This window comes from Gymnoscopelus braueri, assembly GCF_963280865.1.
Source record: "Gymnoscopelus braueri genome assembly, chromosome: 1".
Classification (NCBI taxonomy): Eukaryota; Metazoa; Chordata; class Actinopteri; order Myctophiformes; family Myctophidae; genus Gymnoscopelus; species Gymnoscopelus braueri.
In genome coordinates this window covers 29683352-29708714 of record NC_137603.1, presented here as the reverse complement: position 1 = coordinate 29708714, position 25363 = coordinate 29683352, and the positions used below count along the sequence as shown (strand labels likewise).

The window sequence follows — 25363 nt, the reverse complement described above, 5'->3', positions numbered from 1 at the left end:
GACAGAAGCGCTGTGCATTGACCCCTCTTTGTGGCCATTTCGCTTGTAGTTTTCTTTCAGTTAGCCAACACTCCCAATGTAAGTCAAACCAACTACACACTGTAAAATTGGCACAGCAATCATCACATGAGCAACTGCCACCCAAATACATTTTAATTTAGCAAAAAATGTTAACTAAAAGTCAACATTCAAATACAAAATGTCATGGTCAGCAGAGTGTCATAGAATAATGGGAAATATGTCAGCATAATAATGGGAAATATGTCAGCATAATCATAATTTAATTCATATTACAAGTTTTCTGAAAAAAAATTAACACTCAAAATAACATTTGCTTGAATGAAAAAAATTGTAGGGTAATTTAATGTGGGTGTTATATATATATTTTTTTGTTCTTGGTTCTCCAGGCTAATGATTTGTTGGACCTGTTGGGTGGTAATGATGTGGTACCAGTTATCCAGACCACGCTGCCCACCAAGCCGGCTTCAGCTGGAGGAGAGTTGCTTGATCTGCTGGGGGACCTCTCACTGTCTGGTAGGAGACCTGGTTTTATATCTCTGTTCACCACATTAACCCTGGCTTCACTATTTTCGCCATGTCAGTATAGCCTCTGTAGAAACATTGAGAAGAGAGGAGGAAAACATGGCTGTCAGTCCACTGGTGTACTGGAAGGTGTACTGTATACAGTATATGCGTTACATTGGCCAATGCGTATACTCACTAATATGTGCATCAGCAAGTTTGAGTGTTCTCATAAATATCTATCTATCAATATGCTTCATACATTTGAACCAGTTTCAAACTTTCAATACTTATTTGTCACACTATCGATAGCCACTATCGATAGCCATGGCCATGTGTTCTCCTATTCTCTCGTCTACGTAGAGGAAAGACTATGATGGCCACGCATACCCACAGGTGTTCACATGGTGTGAGCCCTGCATCTCATCACAATGTTTCTCTCCGCAAACTACTCGTTTAATTTCCCATCTTGAATGTGAGCTCGCACAGAAACCACTGGCATGTTGGCCCAGCTGCTAGGCCCCAGCAGCACTCAATGAAATCCCCTATACTGCTGTGCCAGTGAGCAAACTATCGATGCTACAGAGCACCAGAGCTCTCATACTGCATGTCTTTTTTTGTCAATAAAAACATCAACCAAGAGCTACTGTCAGCTCACCAAAAGCATTTTGTTTTTCTGGATGCAAAAGGAGCGCTCGTTTTGGTCACACTAGAAGATTTTTTTGCACTCATATAAATGCTCCCAATTATATTTAGCTGTCGCACAGATTACATTTCAAAATGTTGAGCCATATCACTGCATGCTTTCCTTTTTGTCCAATGCATGTAGAAGCATGCATTTATAGAGTCTAACGGGATTGGCATTAAGGATTTGCATGGCTAAGCTTCCACAAGACATTAAACAAACAAAATACAAGATTCTTTGGGGAGTGGGTCTTGAAAATCTTAATTTTTTTATTTGTTTGTATGCTCTTCACAGATTTTGATTCAAAGCCCATTTTCACCTCACCTTTCTGTTGACTGGTGGTGCTACTACTGCTTGCTCCTTTGTTTCACTTGAGTCAGGCATAGAATCACAAACCAAAATATTCTTTACAATATGCACAATACATCTGGCAAAAGTTCTGTTGTGATTGCTTTGCTGAATGCTCATAATTCAATAATCAATGATATGGTAATTTTCATGCTTACTGTAGACTTACTTTTACAATTTAAACATAATACAAGATTTTATCAAAAGTGTAGCTAGAGCTTGATTTTAAATAACTCCAGCCTATTACATTTTAGAGCCTTTAGGTGTCAGTGTTGTTTTTTTTTACATTTATGTAAAACCTTCCCCGCAATTATTTCAAACTGGGGGGTCCTTAAGGGGGTTCCCAGCAAAATGAGGAACCTTTTTAAACACTTAAGTCTTACTTTATATTTTGGTGGTCTACAAGCTCTCAAAGCGTCGCACTGTGACACATTGTGAGCTTGTAGATCGCCTTTAAAAAACGAATCTAATTTAATTTGTGTCCTTGGCACAAAATCCTTTCAAATGGTGGTCTGCAGCTATTATCAATTTGGGGATCCTTGACATGAAAATGTTTGAGAACTACTGATATAAGTGGAGTTTGTGTACATCTGTCTTTGTGCACTGTTGAACCCTGGTGTGTTGTTCTGCCCTCCCCAGGTGGTCCAGCAGCCCCTGCTCCTGGGCCCACCTCCCAGCCCCCCTTCCTCCTGGATGGCCTATCCTCACAGTCCTTGTTTAATGATATTGCAGCCACAGGTGAGAGTTACCTACATAGTGCCATCCCACACTCTCCTCAGGCTCTTTTCGTCTACAACAGGGGTTTTCAACAGGTGGTCCGCAAAGTTATTGCATGTGGTCCCTGACCATGCATTTAGTAATGTAGGAAAGTGAAGAGTTCTTATTAAAACAAAATTCTTCCACGGAACAGTGCACTAAATGACCTATGATGACACGTCCATGTTGTCAGTTACTGGGAAGTCGGAGGTCAAATGCTACAGGAAAGGGAGTTAGAAAGTTAGAAAAGAAGAGGAAGTGTACCGGATTGCCTCATTGAGTCATCATATTAGGAAATAATAATCGCATGTGCCCATAATCGCATGTGTGTCATACATAAGATACAACTCAGTATATCAGTTAACATGAGTTTAATGGAATGTTGCATAAAGTATGAGAATTGGAATAAGGTTAACCGTGGGATAGGTATAGATCAGTGGTTCTCAATCTTTTTCTGAGCTCTAGACCACTCGCATATTTCAGTTAAATAATGCCTCGGCTTGATATCATTTGTTTATGTAGTATCGTGCAACGAATTAAATCAGGCCCGTAACAGCCATTATTTAATTTCAAGCTTTTTCTCCCACACCACGCCTATTAATTCAAATATTTTCTTATATTTGATGGACTATTATTTTAACATATTGTTATACATTTAACAAAGGTATTTTATGTATTTACATTTAAAAAATTTTTCCATGGTCCACCTGCAGGCCTAATTATGCTATAGACCACTAGTAGTCTTGTGGACCATTGGTTGAGAAACAGTGATTCTTTTGGTCCCCAGGTTGATTCTTAGTCAGGGTGGTGGTCCCTCCTTCGATCAGTTGAAAACCCCTGGTCTACATGAACTAGTGCTGTGCCGTGCCCGTGATACCTATTTCATAGGTTCTGGATTTGTAATCGCGCCCTATGGGTTCAGATAAGGTTCTCAGAACCTAATTTGGGGCCTGCTCAGGAGGTGGTAATAACCCTGAGTTGAATCCAGAACTCAAGAGTTATACTTTCAAAATGTTTCTAAAAAAGGTGATCTACAAGCTCACAATGTACCACATTGCGAGTTTGCGACGCGTGAGCTTAGAGATTTTCACTTTATATTGTGTGTTTTTTAATTTGGTTGGTTTGGTGGTTTGGTTTGATCGTTCTGGTTATAACGGAAATTTAAACAAAGGTTCTGGAAAGTTTCATGTACTACTACTAATGATAATAATAATAATTATTCATGTACTACTACTAATGATAATAATAATAATTATAATAATAAAGCTTTTTATTTGTAATGCATTTGATTTGTTTTGAACTTTACATATGTCTCAAATCTCAAAGTGCTAGCTAGGTTCCGGAAGGTTCTGGGTTACGCGTTGTTGTTGAAAAGAGAATTTTTTCAGCTTCTCATGAATTTACTCAGTCATCCTCTCCCATAAGCAGTTTGTGGTATTGTCATTCTGCAACAAAGCCCATTGGTGCATTTGGTGGTCAATCATTACCCCTGAACGTCTGACATTTTAATGCTGAATATCATGCTGGTTTTCAATGTTTTTTGTTTGTTTTCTGTAGCTATCCCACCTATGACGGCATACAACAAGAATGGTCTGAAAATAGAATTCACATTTGAGAGGGCCAACCCCAATCCAAACATAGCAGTCATCACCATCCATGCCTCCAACACCACCGAGGCTGACATGACAGACTTTGTTTTTCAGGCTGCAGTACCAAAGGTAAAGCAGCGTGATCAGTATTAACCGAAAATATATCATAACCGATATTTAGAACCAATAACTCTCTTAATCTTGCTCATGTAGGTTAATTGAATTATCGAGAAGCAGTCTTCTTTTGAATTATTTTAAATATTTCTTACATGCATCAATCAATGCATGGACACGTAAACATTTCAATCGATTTTTTTATAATTGACTAAATCCATTAGACTCATTATTATACTTTGTTGTACAATGGTGGTGGCGTACAAAAATAGCAAATAGAAAATCTACAAACTCGCATTGTGAGCACAAGCTCACGATATGAGCTTGTCGATAGGCTATGTTCACTATATATATTTCATAATCGTTCATTAATTGTAATTGAGGCAAAAGTTTGAAATAATAATGACACTGATTTGAAGTCATATTGCCCCAGCCCTACTCTACTAAAATGTCCAAGGTCAGAGTGGTATATTTTGCCATTACAATGTAAATTGACTGAGCTGTTCGATATAATTACAGATTTGGTTGACAGGGTTTCATAACTCAGATGAATCTATGAATAGGCTTTAATGTGCGCTCTTTGTTGCTCAGACATTCCAGCTGCAGCTGCTGTCCCCTAGCAGTAATGTTGTCCCAGCTCTCAACCAGGGGAGTGTCACACAGGTCATCAGAGTTCTCAACCCACAGAAGGTAGGTTTTGTTTTTGTTTGTTGTTTACAGGTTGACAGGTTGACTCTGTCCTCAAATTGTTGTGTATTTGGCCACGGACCCCCATCTGAAAATGTTTTGTGCCAGGGACCCCTAGAAGAGAGGATTTGTTAAAAGAAATTCTAAATGTATAAAACATTTCCAATCTTGTAGATCTGCTGTTTTTGAATAGCCAACGGACAAAGTGGTTAAAATGATTGTGACACTATGTCACCACTTTGAGAACCAATGCTTAAGTGTACTCAACACTACTTTTGAAACCCAGTTCCTGACAAGAGTTACCCGCTGACGAGGAATAATTTGTGTGAAGTTTTTTCTAGGACTGCAACAGTTAGTCGAACTAATCGATGATTTGATAAGATCAATTCACTATCAATCCCTATTTTGGGCATGCCATTATAGACCAAGTTACAAAAAGCTCAAAGTAACTGATCTACAAGCTCGCGTTATTTTCACTATTGTTGTATGACACCAGTAGGCGACAAAGTATAAAATAACGCTTAAGTGGTTAATACATTTGTTGCTGTATATTTAAAAAATTAAAAATGTATAGAAAGCAACTCGCTATTCGATGAATGGAAAAAGTAATCGATAGAATAATCACTAAGAAGATAATCGGTAGTTGCAGTCCTAATTCTTTCAGTTGTGTTTTCATTGACATAAACATGCATCATCCTGACGATATTTCAGCAACAGCTACGAATGAGGGTCAAGCTGACGTATACCCACAAAGGCTCGGCTGTGCAAGACCTGGCTGAGGTTAATAACTTCCCTCCTCAGTCCTGGCAGTGATGTGAGCTGCCATCTCGCTCCTAAAATGCCCTGCCAGGGGAACTATGAGAAAACGATTTTCCTTTTCACCTCCCTCCTTTTCTTCAAAACGGATCCCCCTGTGACATCACCGCAGACCGCTGCCCTCGAGTTGCATGGGAAGCAGTGGAACGTAACACGGGGGGAGGGAAAAAAACAGATGTTATGAAGACCATAATGATTATTGACGTCACCAGAAAAATCTGAAACAAATATCCATGGACTTACCTGATCTTCTTAATCGGTTTAGCTTTGATCTGTTGGCTTTGAAATCTGTTTGCTTTTTGGCCCAACCCCATACCCCAACGCCACTCACAATTGCTTATACGTAAACCACACTGTGGTACGTTCCACCTCGCTGAGCCACTGTAAAGAACTTTTGGCCACTGTATGAGCATGTGTAATTCACTGTTTTCTTTGATTTGTGGTTTTAATTTTGTCATTAATTGAAGTTGGATAGTCCACAAATTCAAATCTAACTCGACTACAATCTGCACCACGCTCCACTGTTAAAGGTGCATCTTTCAGTTGGCACCCCTCAGTTTCTGTAGCCAATAAACTGATTTAAAGCCGTCTTTTATGTATATCCCAGAAGGTTGCTCCAGCACTATATTTTATTGGTCATAACTGCTTTCATATTCTGATTTTACACCCATAGTCTTGGTTCATCACGGTCTAGCAGCAGGAAAATGTTTAAAACATCAAATACCATCTGGAAGTTTGGGCATGAACTTGAGACTTTACTTGTCAGAGATTTGTATTCATTGTCATTTGCATCAGTTTTGTTTGAAGCCTGTTTGAGTGTTACTAGGATCACTTTAACATTTGACTCTAGCTTGGTGGGGCTTTCCTGGTTCTGACATTAGGTCTCTGCTGCATCCCGTGTTCATAGGAAATACTCAGTTTTGCTCTCATGATGGCAAAATAAACATTAGGTGGATCATCTGTGGCTACCTTTCAGAGGATGTTCTATTCCACCTGCAGGCCCCTTTCCTAAAATGAATCAACAAGTAGCTTCTCTTTGTGCATTTATTCAGCAAAGCGAACGGTTAATAGCTAGTTTGATCCATGTTGAAGGATATATATATCCTGGTCAGAAATGCATCCGTTTCATTATGGAAATTGTTAATTGGATTAACCCCCTCGAGATCTGCGTTCACGTTTCCTGCATCTAAATGCTCTCCGCAGGCGTAAGATATCAACACAACACAGCTTGTAGTTTAGACAAACTTTCAGTTTTATTTAACTTGGTTGGACTTAGTCACCCTGCACGTACATGTAAATGAAGTCTATTATGAATGTAGTTACATGCACTGAATGCTTTTTTTTCTTTCTCTCTCCTTGAGTCTTCGTTATGACGCTCCATTGAGGTCATTGTGTTGGCACTATTTTTGTGATGGTATGTTTTTGTTTTTGTTTTTTTGATTTTTCTTAAGTGATTTAACTTAAATAATATGCCTGATATCAAAGTGATGTGCCTTTCTGACAACTAAATAAGAACACCCTCCTATACAAAGTGGGTTTGTAAGAGTCTAATTGTGTCGAGTGCATTTTGAGGATGATATCCTGGGAAAATACTATTAGAAGACGATGGGCTGGATGGATTTAAAGCAATATTTCACTTTTAATAGAACATTTTCACTTTTAAGTACACCTTGACTTACTGTAGAAAATTATAAACCACCACCAATATCCACTTGCCTGGGGTAATAATAACGATGTCACTAACTTGCTCTCATTTTAAATTGTGTATGGGTGCACAAACCTCCTTACATTTAACTTCATGTTATATACTAGGAATCTCTTCTAAGGAAATCATAATTGTGTTTTTAAGGGAAATGTTAACTTAAGATGCTTCACGCCACCATCAGCTTTCTTCTACTCATACACACTACAGCATCACTGCATCAGTGAGGTTTTTCCTCCTTGGTGTAAACATTTTGAAGTGGTGATTTTACCTGTTTAAAATTTTCAATAATGACAGTCTGGGGAAAAAATAAAAGGCCTAAGCATTGATGGCTAAGGTTTATCACGGCAGCTATTGTCAGTCTACCCTATACCAAGTTTGCATGTTCAAAACAATCAAAAGTGTAAATGTTCTTAGTAAAGGGAATTGTTGCTTTAAGATTTTTTTTTTCTTTTCTTCTCATATCTTTGTTTGTGAAAGGAGCACCTGTATTCACTTGGATCGTTATTAGTTTGAGGTACAGTGACTGAGCTAGCTTCTGTGGTGACCGTTGGTAATGATTTCTTAGTTTCACATATTTCTCCAAATCAGAATTCCGACCATGCCGCCAGGGGAGGGACAGGGATGGGTGGGGGGCAAACCTTAATACCTCGCTGTTTTTCTTTTCCTCTTTTCTGTTAATTTGCAAACAGCACACTGAGATGGACAGCTGTGTTCAAGAAGTCATTTGATTACAATCAAAGTGGAACATCTGTATGAAAAAGAAGCCTACAGTATCATCACTTAACCACTTAAACCAGATACATTCTAATCTCGATTCGAGTTGCTCCTATACTTGGTGTGCTCTTTTTTGTTTACACCAAGTTTCTTTGCCAAAAATAGCCGATCTACAAGCTCACAAGGCGTGACGATGCGTAGTGAGATTGTAGATCTGCATATTTTTGGCGAATGTTCCCTCCAGAATAGGGATGCTAGGGTTCAAGTGGTTAACGGGCTTAACAGCCCTATAAGCTGTTTGTGTTCAGATCGTCAGATGTTCAATCGGGCTGTATACTTAATATTCACTATGCTTCACTCTAACTTTTGTGACCAAATCAGAGATACTATTTAGCTTTGGAAATATTTTTGAGCTACAGTATGGTATGTGTATATGGAGGAAATTATTTTTCGTTTAGTTTAACTTTTTTCTGTTGACAAATGCTATATTGGCTTTTTTTCTGTACATATTGAGGGCTTTTACACTTTTGTCTCTTGTACTATCTTTCATCCTTTTTTTAGATACCAACCATTTTCTAAAAACTTCCAATTATTCACAATGTAAATTGTCTGAATAGATCTAGGCCACATCATAGTCTATAAAAAAAGACTTCCCTGTATCATCACATACTCATTGTAAAAGCTATATGATCTGCTGCCTGTACATTGTATATAATTGTAAAACATACAAAAGCTGATCAAATTAAATAAAAATACAAAAACCATCCATGTGAAGACTTGCAAAGATTAGCTAGGGACTAATTGTATACATACTGTGTGTATATATAAAGAAAATAATCTTGAAAGATTTCAAATGGGCTGCATTTAATCACTTCATATTCTTTGAGATTGGTTATATCATGTTTTGTTTTTTCTTGTTTGGTAGGTGAGTTGGTTGGCTGCTGGCTGCTATCGGGTTGTTTTAAATGTTGAATCGAGGGTTTGAGTTTGTCTGAGTGATGTACTGTACTACTGAAACCTGAGCACAGTGCTGTGTAAAAGCCTAATTTATGCTTGCATATCAGAAATGGCAGAACTACAAGCCCGCAATGTGTCACATCCGCAACATCATGTGAGCTTGTAGGTCTACCATTTGGGACGTGCAACAAAGTATGAATCCGGTTTAATGTCTGACATGGCACCATGTCATCTTCCCTGTCCCTCAGAAAGGCATCCTTTTAGTTTTTGTTCCCCTGCACACGCATACTTTTTGTTTTCGTTCCCCTGCGCACGCCACGTTCATACGTCAAGTGTAAATTAAGCGAAACCCTTCCATCTGGCCTTACAGTATCTGCAGTGCATCCCTCTGCACTATTGACTAAAAAGTGATTATATGTAATTAATGCTGTCAGATTTATAATTGACTTATTGAATGCCCTACAGCACATATCATCTTTGGGGAGTGAATCCTTTTCATTGGCCTCTTTTAGTCTCGTAAATGCAGGTCATGTATGTGTGCGCACCTGATAATCTTTTTTTTATCCGTCATATAGCACCTTCCACATGGTGCCATGCACTTGTATCAGAAATCAACAAGAACTGGCCACTGTTTGTGCCACAGTGAGGGAGTGTTCAATTTCGTGATTTGTTTTTGTCAGTGGTTTAAATTTGAAGCAGAATAGTATGGGGTTGTCAGCTGTCATAATCAGTGTGAGGTTCTATTGTTTTGTTTATGAATGATGCAGCATTAGGGTGACTACTTGGGACTGAACCATAACGGGCATGCTTTTGGCCTGCTTTCATTCTCTGCTTCTCTTGCTACTCATTGTCAAAGTCCTGTGTGTGTGTGTGTGTGTGTGTGTGTGTGTGTATATATTTGTATTACTATACTTGTGAGGGCCATTTTCCTGGTCCTTAAAGGAGAAATGATTGTTTTTATAGTTAAAAAATATTTTTACAATTAAGCAAATATTCAGGTTTGAGGATGACACATTTTAGAAGTTGGGGTTAGAGTTATGCCTGAATTATACATAGTTGCGCACTGGTGTCCCACACCGAAAAATAGCCTATCTACAAGTTCGCTGCGATTACGCCATGAGCTTGTAAATCGGCAATTTTTCCCCTATTTTCCGGCTATTTTCAATGCCGTCCTAAAATGTTGATGTCCTCACAAGCATAGTAATACAAACTTGTGTGTGTGTGTGAGAGACGTGTCTTTCGGCTTTCTCACTGTTTTGTTGAGGTGGTCTTCTCTTCGTAGACTCTAGTCCCGTGGAAGGTGGGGTTTTGCCTATGTGAATATCGGCTGAGAAGAGACAACACACTTATAAACAGTTCAGGGAAGTATAGGAAACCTCTTTCTCCTATTTATCCAAACCCACATGGCAGTCAGAACAGACGTGCACGTGATAACGTAGCCCCACAGTGGTGTACATTTGGTTTTTAAGAGGACCTTTGATATAAATTATTGCAGTGCTATCTTTACCTTTTTTTCCTGGGGGAGATGAACCAGCATGTTGCCTGTACTACACACCATTTTCCACAAGGGGGAGATGTTTGAAATAGAAGGCTTGCAGGATGGGGAAAGAAGTTTCATAACCCCTGCCTTGTCTTGATTGTTTTAGGTTTTTTTGTTTGTTTGTTTTTGTTTAATTTTGTTTGTACTGTACTTTCCACCATATGTGTTCATATTAATCATATTTGATCAACTGTTATGTTAACAATACAGTGACCAATACAGTTCTAATTGTATCAATGAAAAAGAACATGATAAAGAAGAACAGACATGGAGACAAATATCCCTCAGCAGTGTGATCAGCTTTTGAAGTGATATTTAATTTTGTGTGTGTGTGTGTGTGTGTGTGTTTGTCTGAGAGAGAAACTGAGTGCTTGTCTGTGTAAATATACATCTTTGTCTGAGTGGGATGGTAAGTGTGTGGACATGTCTTCACTTTTAACATGGTAGGACATGACAATTTTGGCTGCAATTTCAACTCAGCTTCTGAGCTGCATGTGAGAACCGATGTAAATAATTTAATTTCTACTCTTGACGTAATCATCTTTTTTTCAAATACAAGAAATGGAAAACGTCAAATTAGTGAATCCACCGCACCATCTCGATTGGTTGGGGCTGACAGTTGTACCATTGGAAGTTATTCACTTAAAGCGCACTTTTTTTTTCTTATTTCTTTTCAGTGGTAAAGCGCACAGGAGTCATTTAGAGATAATAATTTGTTTTTTGTTTTGTCCGTATTTGGCCAGGTCAATGACATGTTGTGGCAAGGCTTTGGAGGAGCAGGTAACTGGCCACCATGTCCAATTCCCCAGTCGAATAAAAAAAAAACATCCATTGTACTTTGGAAATAAAAATCTGTATGTAATCCCCAGATCCACCCAGACTGTACAATAATATACAGTAATAACCGATCAGATTTGTGAGGGCCTTACAGGAGTTGACTTTTTTCCAGTCAAGTTGACATGTTGAACTGAATCAGTGGTCCATGTCTTCAAACTGGATGTGAATGTCTGGACTGAAAATATAAATGATAGTGGTTAAAGATGAGAGGCTGTAAACTATTAAATGGGATATTTTCAACTTATGCTGTGTATTCTTGTCTTTGGGTTGGAGAAAATGATCAAGAGAATAATAAAAAGTCAAACACAAATTCTAGTGGTTTCTTGTGTACTTTAGGTGTCATGTGCCATTCAGACGGGTTGTATCACAGGTGTATGTGATTGTACATAATAAATTGTATGTTCATATTTATTAGTTCTCTTGCATTATAACAAAACTGCTAAATGCCTAAATTGTGATGAGGCACATTCTCAAACTGAGGAAGATGCCCTTGAAAGAGCATATTTTTGCATTTTGAAGTAGTCAAAGGGATTCTAAAAGTTCAGCCGTGTTTATTTTAAAGTTGGAATGTATGTATAGCCTAGTAAATGCTTCCACCATAGAAATAGACTGTGTAGCTAGGGCAAAGGGCACTTAAATGTATTTGAATGCTTTATATATCAAGTAGCATAACTCCCAAGTTATGAAACTTTAGTTCATTATTTTAATTAGGCCTAGTACAGTTATTTAATACCTCTATAAGATTAAGGCAAAAGGGATGCAGGGATGCATAGCCTGTTGATTCAGCATATCTCCAAAATGAAATTCGAATGATGGTTCACTCACTTCTACCCCAAAGGTGTCATTTCACCAGGTAGTTCCGACAAAGCAATCTGATTGGTTGAAATAGCTATCTACCCGTGCTTCAAACCAGCACGACAGCACAGCTAATACATATAAAAATCAGCTGGGCTATCAGATGGAGTTTCACAGAGCATAGCCGGCTAAGTGGCTATGCTAGCATTTTGCATGGGACGTTTGCGGCCGTAGTAGCTAAATCTGGCATGTTTGTATTTATATCGAATATCTTAAATACACTGAGATTGAGTTAACGGTTCAGTTTTGTTTCTCTATGTGTCCGTTCTGAGAAAAGTTCTCTAGCGTGGCTGAGTAAACTGGGTCTGTCTGTCTCTGCCATGCATTTCCTAGGATAACAGAGATAACACTCGCAGAAAGGTTATGTTGAGAGAGGAATGTCCCGCAATATGAATACATTTTGATATGTTTTATTTTGATGGTAAGGCCTAACTGTTGGTTAGTTGGTATGGTAACACTTCAGTGATGCTTCATGCTTGCGGAACTCTGCTTCGCCACGTTCCTGACCGCACCGTGCCAATAATCACGATAACGCACACCCTCACGTGTAATAATTAATTAATTACTTAAATATACAGTATAACAAAAGCATAAGATGATGTCAACTCATAAACTGGAGGTTATAAAATTCCATGCTCAATTTAGCAAGCAAGCCTCTCCCCCCTGAAATGGGCAGTGCCCAATGAATAAGAACAACCCTGCCCCTTTAATGTTTATTGATCAGCTCCACAGTCCCTGCCCCTTTAATGTTTATTGATCAGCTCTGTACCGTACAGGCCTATCTGACAGTCCGAGAGAGGGTCAGTCTTCGCTATGGCGTCGGTGCATCGAAACACAATGACATTTTCCAGCTGCGTCTATTGGAATTTATCAGTCGCGGTGGTGTGTCAGTGTCACGACGACGCGCATTGTGGCTGTATCGTAGTTTAAAAAAAACACAGGCAGCATCCATGGCGATGGAGGACGAGCAGAACACAGCGATCATGGTGTCAAACAGCCGATCGGACGTGAAAAAGGGAGGCGGTGGCGGTGACAAGGGGGCTTGTTGCACCGAGACCCTGCAGCCGGAGCCGGTGCTTCACCAGGACGGGTTGGATAAGACTGCAGGTCCGGGAGGAGCAGCCCATGGTGGTGGTGCTGCTGCTGCTGCTGCAACGGGAATCCGCGTACTAAAGGCAGGTTCTGATATATAACACAAATACACAGCCTGTACTAATATAATACAGTGGTTGTCAAACATTGTCATGTCAGGGACCCCCCCAAAAATGATATGTATTTGTCCAAGGACCCCCATTTGAAAAGATGTGTAGCCTACCTAAACAGGGGCACCACGGGGCAGCCATATAGAGAATATAATTTGTGGTGTAGGCTAACTAAAGGCAGGTTATGATTAGGGCTGTGTCACGATTACAAATCTAAGTTGACGATTAATCGTCACACAGATAATTGCGATGAACGATTTAAATGTGTTTTCGTCCAGCATTATTGGAACATATGAATACAATTTTAATTTCCGTTTGCTTTGTAGGCTTCGTAATCACAAATTGCACAGGGGCAGATATGACAAATAACTTAAATATACACAGAAATTACTGACACGTTTAATAATTGTATACTTTAAAAAAAAAATCATAGAGGAAATAGCTGATCTACAAGCTTACAACATTTCACGTGTTGTAAGCTTGTAGATCAGCTGTATTTGGGGGAAATGTATGAACCTTTTAACATGGAAACGATTATGACGATTAAGCTAAATAATTGTGATTATCTCAAATAATTGCGATTATGTAATAATTGTGACAGGCCTAGTTATGATGTAACATAATACATAGCCTAATAGGCTATAATAATACAGTGGTTCTCAAACATTGTCATGTCAGGACCCCCCAAAATTGATATGTATTTGTCCAAGGAAGGACCCCCATTTGAAAAGATGTGGAGCTCAGCCTACCTAACCACAGGGGCACTGGGGCAGCCATAGAGAATATAATGTGTGTTGTTAAAACATGGTCAAAATTGTTGATCATTATTTATTATTAATGTTGAAAAATATTTCGAAAATAGTCTACATACAAGGCAAGTGAGCTTGTAGATCGGCTATTGAATAGCCGGGTTGTAAATTACACTGATTTTGATGCTATAAACTAATTTAGCTGGGAACCCCCGTCAAGGACCACTGGGGGTCCCTGCACTAATATAATAGAGAATGTTTAACCTATTTTATGTCATTGTTAAATGACATTTCCAAGTGCATAATGAGATTTGACGTGAAACCGCATATTTCCACCCCGTGTAAAAGCGTCATTGATGATTGACGTCCTTTGGTTAATGATTTAACTCTGGTTCGCTGCAATGGTGGGAAAAGTACTCACATTTTGTACTTTAGTAAAAGTATCAATACTGCAATATAGAAATACTCTTTTACAAGTAAAAGTCCCTGAAAAGTAGAAAGTACTCATTATGCAGAAGGTCCCCATTTCACAATTTTTCAAATGAATAACATTTATAAAAAAAATCTTTTGAAAATAGCAGATCTACAAGCTCACAATACCTCACATCGCTACACATTGTGGCTATTTTCAAATGGCCAAAATGTATACAGGGCTTTCTGACCATGTTGCCATGGTTTGACTGACAGTGTTGACACTAGTTGACAGCCACATATTATACCAGTGGTCCGGGGACCCCCAGAGGTCCTTGAGGGGGTTCCAGGGGGTCCCCAGCTAAATGATTGATAGGATCCAAATGTACCCTATACCCTTACAGGTCTGTAACTCAGAGTGTACGGATGGAACCAGATGGATTTGTAAGGGTCCATTTGGTTTTATCTGTACACTCTCAGAGTTAAATAAACGCTTAGGATATTACAGTGTAGATTCGTGTCCCAGTAGAGATATAAATCGTATGAAATGGGGTTCCGTGGCCCTATGAATATCAATCTGGGGGGCCGTTGAAATGAAAAGGTTTGAGGATCACTGACGTATACAGTACAGCTCATAGGTAACGTTACATCATGATGTGACATCATTGGGATGAATATCCATCCATCCTTGTTCATCTATGGCTCTATTATGAATTGAGTTGCTGATTGACACTTTATTACTTGGTTATAACGCTCTAACTGAAACATGCCCAACATAGGCTTATGGCAAATCTAAAAATAATAATGATGATAATTGCTCATTTTAGATATATTTTTATACTTACTGCTGTTAAGACTTTATAAACTCTGATGGTAAACCAACGATGCTAGATTCCAGTGGCGTGTGTCAAATGGTAACGTTAATTATGACACATTAGAGGACAAGTGAGATTCAAGTGATTATGTAGCCTAAATCTTACTTGGTTTGAATTCAAATGTGTGTACAGTATATGTGTATTAAAAACTAAAACTAAAAACCAAAATGAGACAGTGAGTATTTGTACATGCAGCCCAAGCACTGTTGTCTGAGTCTCTACCAGTGGCTGTGGTGGGCATGTCTGCAGATGTCTGCCTGAGTCGGTTGACGGGAAGCACAGCATTGTGGGAGTATAATGCCTGTGCGCCTTCCTCTGTAATAGCCGCCTGGACACTAATGGCATGAATACATAAATGTAGGGCAAAAAAAATTGGTTCTATCATCTCAAAGTCTGAAATTTGGAGTGGGGCATCAAATGTATTGATTAATTTTAGGATTGCTTTTACACATACATTCTTCATATTGTTGAAGAATATTCAACATTCAATATTCATATTGTTCATATTGTCAGGCAGAAACCTTTACTGTACCGTATGTGCAAAACCATTAGTTATTAAAAAACTGTGTTCCAATGAATCCTATGTTATTATTTAGTCATAAGCTCTTGTTAATAACTTTAATTGGTTAAATATTCATAAAACCCACAGACAGACTTAACAACTTTCAAACTCCCATCTCCATTTTGGGCATGTCATAATAATAATAATAATAATAATAATAATAATAATAATAATAATAATTATGTGAAAGGGAGTCTCGGGACCCAGTTTTGGGTCACGCAACCATTTTTACGGTCACCAGTAAATATCCTCTTTTTTACGATATTGGAAAAAATTTAACTTCAAATTAGAACAGGAAGTCTAACTCTTCATAAGAATTTCAGAATTTTTAAACAAAATCCATAAATTAAAAGAAACTAACTAAAATAGCAGATCTATCGCTCACGTACGATGCGTTGTGAGCTTGTAAGTCTGCTATTCTCACAATGTTTGAAATAGGGCTTAAGTGATTCATTCACAGTATTTTTGTACATTTTGGTGCTAAGGAGACACCAAATGTATCATTTGGGTCTCAAGCTGAAATGTTCTGTTTCGTCTGATGTCGGTCTTGTTAGAATGATCGTGTCTCCACATTGTGCAGCGCAACATGAAGAGGAACGGGAGCCGGGGCTGCGTGACCAGAAAGACCCGCTTTGGATCACGGGAGCGGGACTGGCTTAAGGGGGATCCCCAGCGTGGCTGTGTGTGTCTGTATGGGGGTGCGGTAGACCCTCAGCCCCCGGCCTCTGGGCCCCCCCAGACCCCCTCCACCCCTCAGTCAGACCTCCAGCTGGTGCTCTGCACCACCAGAACCACCGTGGAGGAGCTGTGTGCCCAGAGGGATGGAGAGGCCCTCTACATTCAGCTGCACGGAGACCTGCTCAGGTACTGACCACAGTGAGCTACACTACAGACACATGTGCTCCAGTGCGGCTCTCAAACGTTTTTCATGTCATTGACCCCCAAATTACTTTTGGCGAATGTTCCCCCCCCCCAGAATGAGGATGCTGGGGTTTAAGTGCTTAATATGTATTTAGACGCCCACCATTTTGTGCCAGGGACAAGATTTGTGTTGTTAAAATGTTACAAACATAAGTTGCTCTTTCCCAGAGCGACTTACAATAAACAAGGTAAATAATAGAGACATGCCCCGGACAGCTGGCGTAGCGGTCCGGGCACCTAGGCTCAATGTAGACTGACAGCGTGTCGCGGGTTCGAGTCTTGATCCCGACGGCCTTTGCTGCGTGTCACTCCCCATCTCTCTCCCCCCATTTCCTGTCAACCTACTATACTATCAATAAAGGCATAAAAAGCCCCAAAATAAATCTTTAAGAACATTATAATAATAAAGACATACTGTTAATAGAATGCTTAGAGAACAGTGTAGTGCCTCAAGAGACTAGCATACCAGGTAAACAATTAACCTAGCATCTGTCTAAACAACATTCTATCCAAATAACATTCAATGTTTTGTGTCAACTAAATATCAGCCATTTTGTGTGTGATTTAGTGCTGAGCTGATAACTTTGATCAAAGGCACATTGACAAAGAGCAAGAATGGTGAGCTGAAAATGTTTTGTCAAAGGTACAGTAGTTAACTATAGGTTAAAGAACCGCCTAGTGAACATAAAGCAATTCTTTTGATGGGGCCCATTGCTATCAGTAGACTTTTTAGGACTGCAGGTAATTTATTGGTTAGGCCAGTGGTTCTCTATTAATTTCAAGGACCTCCATAACTCTCCCCTGTACGGGTCCACTTGGACACCCTCAACACAGCCTTCTGCTGGACTGGTCTGTCCGGGAGGATTTAAATGTAATAAAAATAATGAACGGCCGAAAACCAACCATTATCAACTAATGGTTAAATTTAATTAACAGTTTTAAAAGCCCAAATCAGCCATTATCAACTAATAGGAATTCTGTTCCCTGATTACAGTTTGAACCTTGAAGGGGAAGTCAGCAGTGATAAGCAGCATATTACAGTTACAGAGGTGGCAGTTAATGTTAATTATAAATTAACAGACATGAGAAATCTGTTAGTCCCAGACACCTAGATCAAAATTAATATTCAAATCTGATTCAAATCTCGCAGTCTTTTAAGACGACGCCATGTCTTTCAGATGCTGACATCTTTGTGTTTGATTGCTAAGATTTTGAACCTCACGTTGCAATGATCCCTCATTTGTTTTTAGCTGCAAGAGCTAGAAGAAAATGTGCATGAGAGTCATGCTACCCAAACAAATTACATAGCAATGATAAGCATCATTATTTCAATTATTAACTTGTTTCACCCCTGACTATATACTCCACAGAACAGTGATGCCCGCATCGGCAGACACAAAGCAGACTGATTGCGTCCAGAAAGAGTAGCACATGACAGTTGATTGTGAAGCACCATTAAGATAATGCATTCAGAGCTGTAATCTGGCTGCACAATTTAGTCTCCTCTTAGCTTTGCTCATGATTAGGCTACATTCTCTACTGTTACTGTGTCGTAGTCCATCTCTCTCTCTCTCTCTCTCTCTCCCCCTCCCTCCCTCTCTCATTTGAACTTCAATCACTCTATGTATTTGTGATAAGAACCTGCAACATTGTTTCATGTGTTAATCATTGAAGCATAAAATGTCTGCCAGTTGATGAAATAAAAAATGCATCCCATGCTGTTTAACTGCAACACTCACTTGCACACAGTTTTGTGAATTTATGGATGCTAGATTGAGTCAGGTCCTTCAATATCTTCTCTGTAATATTTGCTACGCCACTAAGAAACATGTTTACCATAATTCAGTGCATAATATACCTCCTAGCCTGAGGAAGGATGAAGAGGCATGGTAACTTGACAGAGATGTAATGGCTTCCCACTGGGCTGCTATGAGGGGAGAGATGTTGTGAATAAATATGGGGCCTATCTTTGGTCTTTAAGCATAACCGCTGGTGTGAATGGTGGACAGCCCACTATGGCTGCCTCCTGGAATCTGCCTACTGTAAATAGTGCTGCAACTATCGATTCTTTTCTTGGTGACTATTGTATCGATTTAATCGATGTAATCGAATAATCGAGAATCTAGTTTTTTTCTTTTCTCCATAATTTATTTAATTTATTATATATCAAAGTATCAATGTAAAAGAAATGTTAAATAATTGACTAAATCAACTAAATTAACCACTTAAACCATGTTTATTAATACTTCCTCGTAAAACAGTGTCACACAAAAATTGCCGATCTACAAGTGCACATGGCATCGTGCAGTGGGACCTTGATGCTATGTTACTACCCATTTACCACATGAGACTTGAGCTTAGTTTGTCTTTAATTTTCTCTTTACTGACTGCCAGAAAGGTTTTAATAACCTTTGGGAAGTGCTTCCCAAAAATTCAAGACAGGGTCTAATAACAGCATGTCGTCTACATGCATCTCGTGCGTCATGTGGCCAGTCTATGATGTCAGTCATCAGGACAGTGGTTCTCAAACTTTTTCATGTCAATGACACCCAAATTTATATGTATTTGACCCCCATCTGAAAATGTTTTGCCAGGGACCCCCAGAAGAGAAGATTTATTAAAAAAAAAAATCTAAATGAAAGATTTTTAAAAAACTTCAAAAATAACAGATGTACAAGCCTGCAGCGCCGCACAAATTGACGCGTTATGCGTTTACGAGATTAGCTCTGGACAGACACACAGCTTTTCGAGGAGCCATGTCCCGAAATATAACATAAATATGGTGTATATGTATCCATTTTTGTAGCAAGTTTTAAATGTGTATTCAGTTTATTTGTTATTTTTCTGGCAGATATTTATTCGGCCGTGGTACTCTCTGTTAGCTTGTCCTATACAAGACTTCGCACCAAGGAGAAAATGCAAAAATGACGTAAATTGTGGATATCCATTTGCAGACACATTGCTCACCCATCTCCCTTCATACAGGCATCACTTTCTTATCAAATGGTTAAACTGAAAGTCACCCACCACTACAAATCATCCAAGAGATTTATGATGCGTCTCTACTAATTTCTCACTCTCAAATTCAAATGCTGGACTACTGCTACTCCGCTACTCTGCTTGAATGAAAGATTAGCTTTGTAGCTGAGTTGATGAAAGATGAGCCGTACCCCTGTAAGTGCGTGTTTATGTGCACGATTAAGACAGAGTGGAAGGAAATGATCATATTATTGCAGTGATGGATGCATTATCACCATACATCACTATTCCCTTCTTCCTGTAGGAGGCTGGACTCTTGTGAGTGTCCTCTTCAGATGGTGTACGACTACCTGAGAGCGGTGGGCTATGAGGACCCTGTACGCGTGCAGAGAGAGGCAGCCAATTCAGACCTCAGTTGCATGATACGCTTCTATAGTGGTGAGTACTGAGTACGGACTGTCAAGCCTAATGTCAAGTATACGTTGTGTTGTGATGCCTTGTTAGCGCCTAGATCTGTTATTTTTGGCAAAGTGACGTATTGTGTTGGAAAAAATTGAAACGTGTTTCTTGGTGTGGACTTAGCGCTTATTTCAAAGCGTTATATTCATATGACAAAGAACAATTTAACAAGAATAGACTGTCTCTCCTGCAGGTTAAACAGTCTTCTTAAGTTCTTTGTTGCCACTTTTCAGATAAGCCATGTTTGCTTACCTTTTAATTTCTGATGATAAGGCTGTGGTTGATTCTCGTACAGTAATCTGTTTGTGAAGGCTTTGAATTATATATTTGTTTTGCATTGATGCAGGTCTTTTCTTATTCTCTACTGTAACTGTCAGAGATCGCAGACCAGCTTAATTCATTTTCCACACGTCACATTTGACATATTATGCTGTCATCGGTCCGAACATACATCAAACATACAAATGGTTCATATGAGTCCAACCAAGCCGAGTGATGAGAATCATCTTCCTCGTGGACACTGAACAGGGAGAAGGCTTGCCTCTGAGTAATGCCTGTGACAACATGGGTAACCTTCATTACCTTTGTGTACAACAATATTAGAGTGGCATTGCAATTACATGAGACAAGTAATGACAAAAGAGTTTTAGTTAAATCTTCTAACTGTGTGGTCTAATTCTAACCAAATTTGCTGATAATCATGTTATTTACTTTACTTAGGTAGGTGTAACTTGAAAAACCTAATTTGGTTTCACTCGTCACTGGCTTGTTTGAGTGCAAAATTGCTAAAGCCTTTTGTCAATACATTAAGCATTTTGGCACACAGTGTAACTTCTGTTGTGACATGCGTGGATCAGTAGTTCTGGGTCATTGCTGAAAAGGTTTGTGCAAACCTGGCTTAACGCAGTATTTCTCAAAGTGGGGCTCGGGGACCCTCAGGGGTCCTTGAGTGGGTTCCAGGGGGCTTCCAGCTAAACGAGCAACAGTTTAACAACTTTAACCTATTTTATATTTCAGCTATTCGAAAATAGCCGATCTACAAGGTCTTAACGCATCGCGATGTGATGCATTGTGAGCTTGTATATCTGCTCTTTTTGAAACATTTAGGAAGAAAATCACACATTTGGAATACATTAAATGTTTAACACAAATCTTCTATTATGGTTGGGGGTCTCTAGCACAAAATATTTGTAACCACATGAACCCCAACCCCAGCCCCTCACAACGCGTCACAATGTGACAGCTTGTAGATTGGCTGTTTTTGGCAAAGAGATTTGGTGTACAGGGAAAAAAGAGTGCATCAGTGCAACTCAGAAGTAGATCCATTTTTACTAAGTATAGTGGTTAGATGGGGGTCTGTGGCCAAATACACATCAAGTTGGGGCCCTGGACATGAGACTGTTTGAGAACCACTGGCATAAAGCACTGCACAAACAACGATACGTAATAATAACCACATGATGAGCAATCCACCATCCCTTCCTCCTGTGGTCGCCCTGCCTCTTCCTGCAGGCTGCTTGCTTACCAACTGTCACTGCTGCCATCATGACTGTGGTACTGAATTTGATGCAGTCCAGGTGGTGCACGCACATCCAAAAAATTGCGAAGAGTGCTGGATAAAAAATACACTTAAACGATAGAGAAAAATATCCGCACAACTTCTACTTAAAGCTGCCCTATGTAACTTTCCTCTTCTATCCCAGATTTGAACCCGGTTTCTTGCGCAATTGCAAAGATTCTTACCATTGCGCTAATTCAGCTTGCCTGCTTGCTCAGGGGATACATTGAATCTTGACCATCAGGTCAAAAGTCGTGTCAGGTCCTGTGTCTAGGTGAGACATGACCTTTGACACGATCTAAACGGTCTCAATAGAAGAGCAGGGAGACAAAATACAACCACCCCAATTGTGTGAGTTATATTGTATTAACATACTCTACCATATTGGATACAGATTGGACAAAATTACATTTTATTTAAAAAATAAGTTACATAGTTCCGCTTTAAGCTCCCAAAAGAGTTGGATCACAACGTTTCAACTTACACAAGGTCTTTGAAGTACCTGTGATCCTGAAATTAACATGGACGGACCTTGTCTCATTGTATACACCGATATCTTTGGTTAATGCCAACCTAAACCTAAAGCCGAAAATAGTAGATCTACAAGCTCTGCTGTTTTCGGTGCACAACACTGGCATGCAACTAATAATAAATCGGCCATAATTCCAACCCTAACCCCTAAACCTAACCTTTAAATGCCTAATCATAAACCTAACCCCAACCTGAATCTTTTCCTACAGTAATTGTTAGTCTAACTCCCCAAATCTATTTTAAGCATAAAATACCCGATTCACAGAGTTATGTCACTACGAGCCATCAATGCGCTTGGTCAACACAAAAACGTCAGGTTCAGGTTGGACGAAGGATTCTTCCCTAGTCTGAGGTATGGATGGTTTGGTGGTCGACATCATTGCCACGACTGGTCGTAAATCACTGGGAATCTGCAGACGCGAACCACAGTACTATACACTGTTAGGAGGTAGGGCGCTACTACTCTCTGGCTTATGTAACGTGCAGTGTACAGGACACGTCAATCATTGCACGAGCCGAAGGCTATTAATGGCTATAAGCTGGTAGTATTAGAACCTATAGATATTTGACTCTGCACTCTCAAGAGTGCAGAGTTATTTAGAGAGTAATTTATATTCCATAATGAAGTCACTTGATGACTTTAAACCTTTGTCATGACGTGGCTGGTTTGGTTTTGTTTCAGATGTTACAATGTCTGTTTCTCGTATTCCAGTTGTGGGGACATACGGTACACATACCTTTCCTGATAAACAAACTGGTGCTGCTGCTGAGACAGTCATAGTGTACTCTCTGGCAGATGAAGACACACACATGTGCTCCAGGGTTAGAGAGAGCCCATGTGCGCGACTGTTCTCTCCAAACCTGACCACAGTGGGACGTCTGGTCAATGCGTTTCAATGAGAACGCGCACAGATTTTTGTTTTGTCTTGTGTGCGGAAAAATGTTCTTTCCGCCCGGAGCGGAAAAATGAATCCCTGTGCGTGTCCGTACTCGCGGCCGGTCATTCATTAACATGAGAGCAGAAAAATCGTTGTCCGTGCTCTGGCGTGCCCTGTGGGTTTCAAGCGTAAGTGGTCAACTCTCAGACTCTCAGGCTTAAGTGTTTACCACTCAGGCCTCTCAGAGAGACCATCATTTTTCTTCTTAGTCCTAGTTTTTCAAGTGAAAGCGGAGGCGTTGTTTGCCCAGTACCAAGTGAGAGCTGGCTGTGGCTACAGGCTAGGCTGCTGTCGGTAGCCAGACCACATTGGTTGTAGGCTAGCCAGGCCAATGGGAGACTTCCCCTCTCCTTTATCAGCTGGTGGGAAAACAGAAGCAGAGTCCAGGCAACGCTGGTACCCTGGCTCTCTGGGCATCCCAATGAAGCCAAGAGGATGGCCAGTTGGTTGCCCAGTTGAGCCGGGGAGGAAGTGACCAACAGCTACCCTATCTTGTTATCTTGTGTGTCTTGTGTATATCTTATCTTGTGTATCTTGTTAAAACTACTGTATTTCCTTTACCTACCGATCCTGTCTCTCTGACATTCAGGGACTCTGCAGTCACACCTCTTTTGGCTGGTTGGTGTACCACCCACAGCAGTGGTGGATAGTAGCCTACATTACATAAGTATTATACTTCAGTACTAGTTTGAGGTACTTGTACTTGAGTATTTCCATTTTTCCGATACTTCTACTCCACTTACAACTAAGTTACACAAGTTATATTTCAGATTTAGATTATTATTACAAAACATACATTATCCAATTAAGCCCTATTTTATACTTATTCTGAAATAGCTGATCTTCCAATTTTTACGAATATTGAATACAGGTCTTTTGCTTTTACAGAGTATTTCCACGTTGCTACTTTTACTTACTGTAAGTAAAAAAAAAAGAAGAAGATCAGAGTACTTCTTCCACCACTGCTCTCCAGTCACACCTCTTTTGGCTGATTGCTGTATACCACCCACAGTGTTGATGCACATTGACGGTGTGTGTGTGTGTGTGTGTGTGTGTGTGTGTGTGTGTGTGTGTGTGTGTGTGTGTGTGTGTGTGTGTGTGTGTGTGTGTGTGTGTGTGTGTGTGTGTGTGTGTGTGTGTGTGTGTGTGTTGTAGAGGTGCACAAACAGAACAGCCTTGTTCGGAGATGCCAGTCCCAGGTGCCTGCATGCCTAGCAGCCGTGCGTTGTCAGGGGTAACATCCTGACGAAGCAAATAAGGGGATCTACAGCCTGGCTGTAAACAATACCACCATTACATTACATTTCATTACAGCAGTGGTTCTCAAACCTTTTCATGTCAAGGACCCACAAATTGATATGTAACATATACTATTGGTTTCTTCCAATAAATCATGATGTATATCCTATTTTTGGCAAACTATTAGTTAATTAATATAAAAAACTAGGCCAATTTTTTTTATTAATTTTTTTTTTAATAATTCGACTAAGAGATTGGCAGTCGACTCAGACACCCCTCGACTAATTAGTCGACTATTCGACTACTAGAGGTCAGGCCTAAATAAATTTCGCAAACATTTTCGATATTAAAAAAAAATATTCAAAACTAGCAGATGTTCAAGCTCACTGTGAGCTCATAGATACGCTATTTTTAAATAGCCAACGTTTAAATGGATAAAATGGTTAAAATGATTGTGATGCTATATTAACTACTTTTGCTGGGGACCCCCTGGAACCCCCTTATAGCTTATATAATCTATAAGCTTATATTTAGCTTATAGATTGGCTATTTTCGTGTTGGGGTAAAAAATGGCAAAACTAAAAAGAACATTAAAAAACGGCATTCATAAAATTGGCATCCTAAAATGTTGATGTTCTCACAAGTATAGTAATACAAACGTGTGGGTGTGTGTGTGTGTGTGTGTGTGTCCATGTTTCCAGGAAGTTTATTGCTAGTAACCACACATCATTATGACCTTGTTTACTATCCTGGCCAGAGAGACGTTGATAAGGCGACGTACCGTGTTCAGAGCCTCTCTCCTATTTGTTCAAGG

General features: G+C 39.6%; 2 protein-coding genes across 5 annotated transcripts in view; both read left to right on the top strand.

Moving 5' to 3' along the window:
- The window catches only part of ap1g1 (adaptor related protein complex 1 subunit gamma 1), a 31000-nt gene extending 19432 nt beyond the window's left edge, over nucleotides 1–11568 (top strand). For all 4 annotated transcript variants that reach the window (XM_080438665.1, XM_080438666.1, XM_080438668.1 and 1 more), the window contains exons 19-23: nucleotides 408–534; nucleotides 2195–2293; nucleotides 3869–4029; nucleotides 4606–4704; nucleotides 5413–11568. In XM_080438665.1, the coding sequence (XP_080294791.1) occupies nucleotides 408–534; nucleotides 2195–2293; nucleotides 3869–4029; nucleotides 4606–4704; nucleotides 5413–5514 (588 nt within the window). In that variant the 3' untranslated portion in view covers nucleotides 5515–11568. The remainder of the gene's footprint in view (nucleotides 1–407; nucleotides 535–2194; nucleotides 2294–3868; nucleotides 4030–4605; nucleotides 4705–5412) is intronic.
- Nucleotides 11569–12882: 1314 nt separating this feature from the next.
- Nucleotides 12883–25363, top strand: part of phlpp2 (PH domain and leucine rich repeat protein phosphatase 2) — a 73052-nt gene continuing 60571 nt past the window's right edge. Inside the window, exons 1-3 of the mRNA XM_080433499.1 lie at nucleotides 12883–13300; nucleotides 16505–16788; nucleotides 20129–20262. Of these exons, the coding sequence (XP_080289625.1) occupies nucleotides 13076–13300; nucleotides 16505–16788; nucleotides 20129–20262 (643 nt within the window). The 5' untranslated portion in view covers nucleotides 12883–13075. The remainder of the gene's footprint in view (nucleotides 13301–16504; nucleotides 16789–20128; nucleotides 20263–25363) is intronic.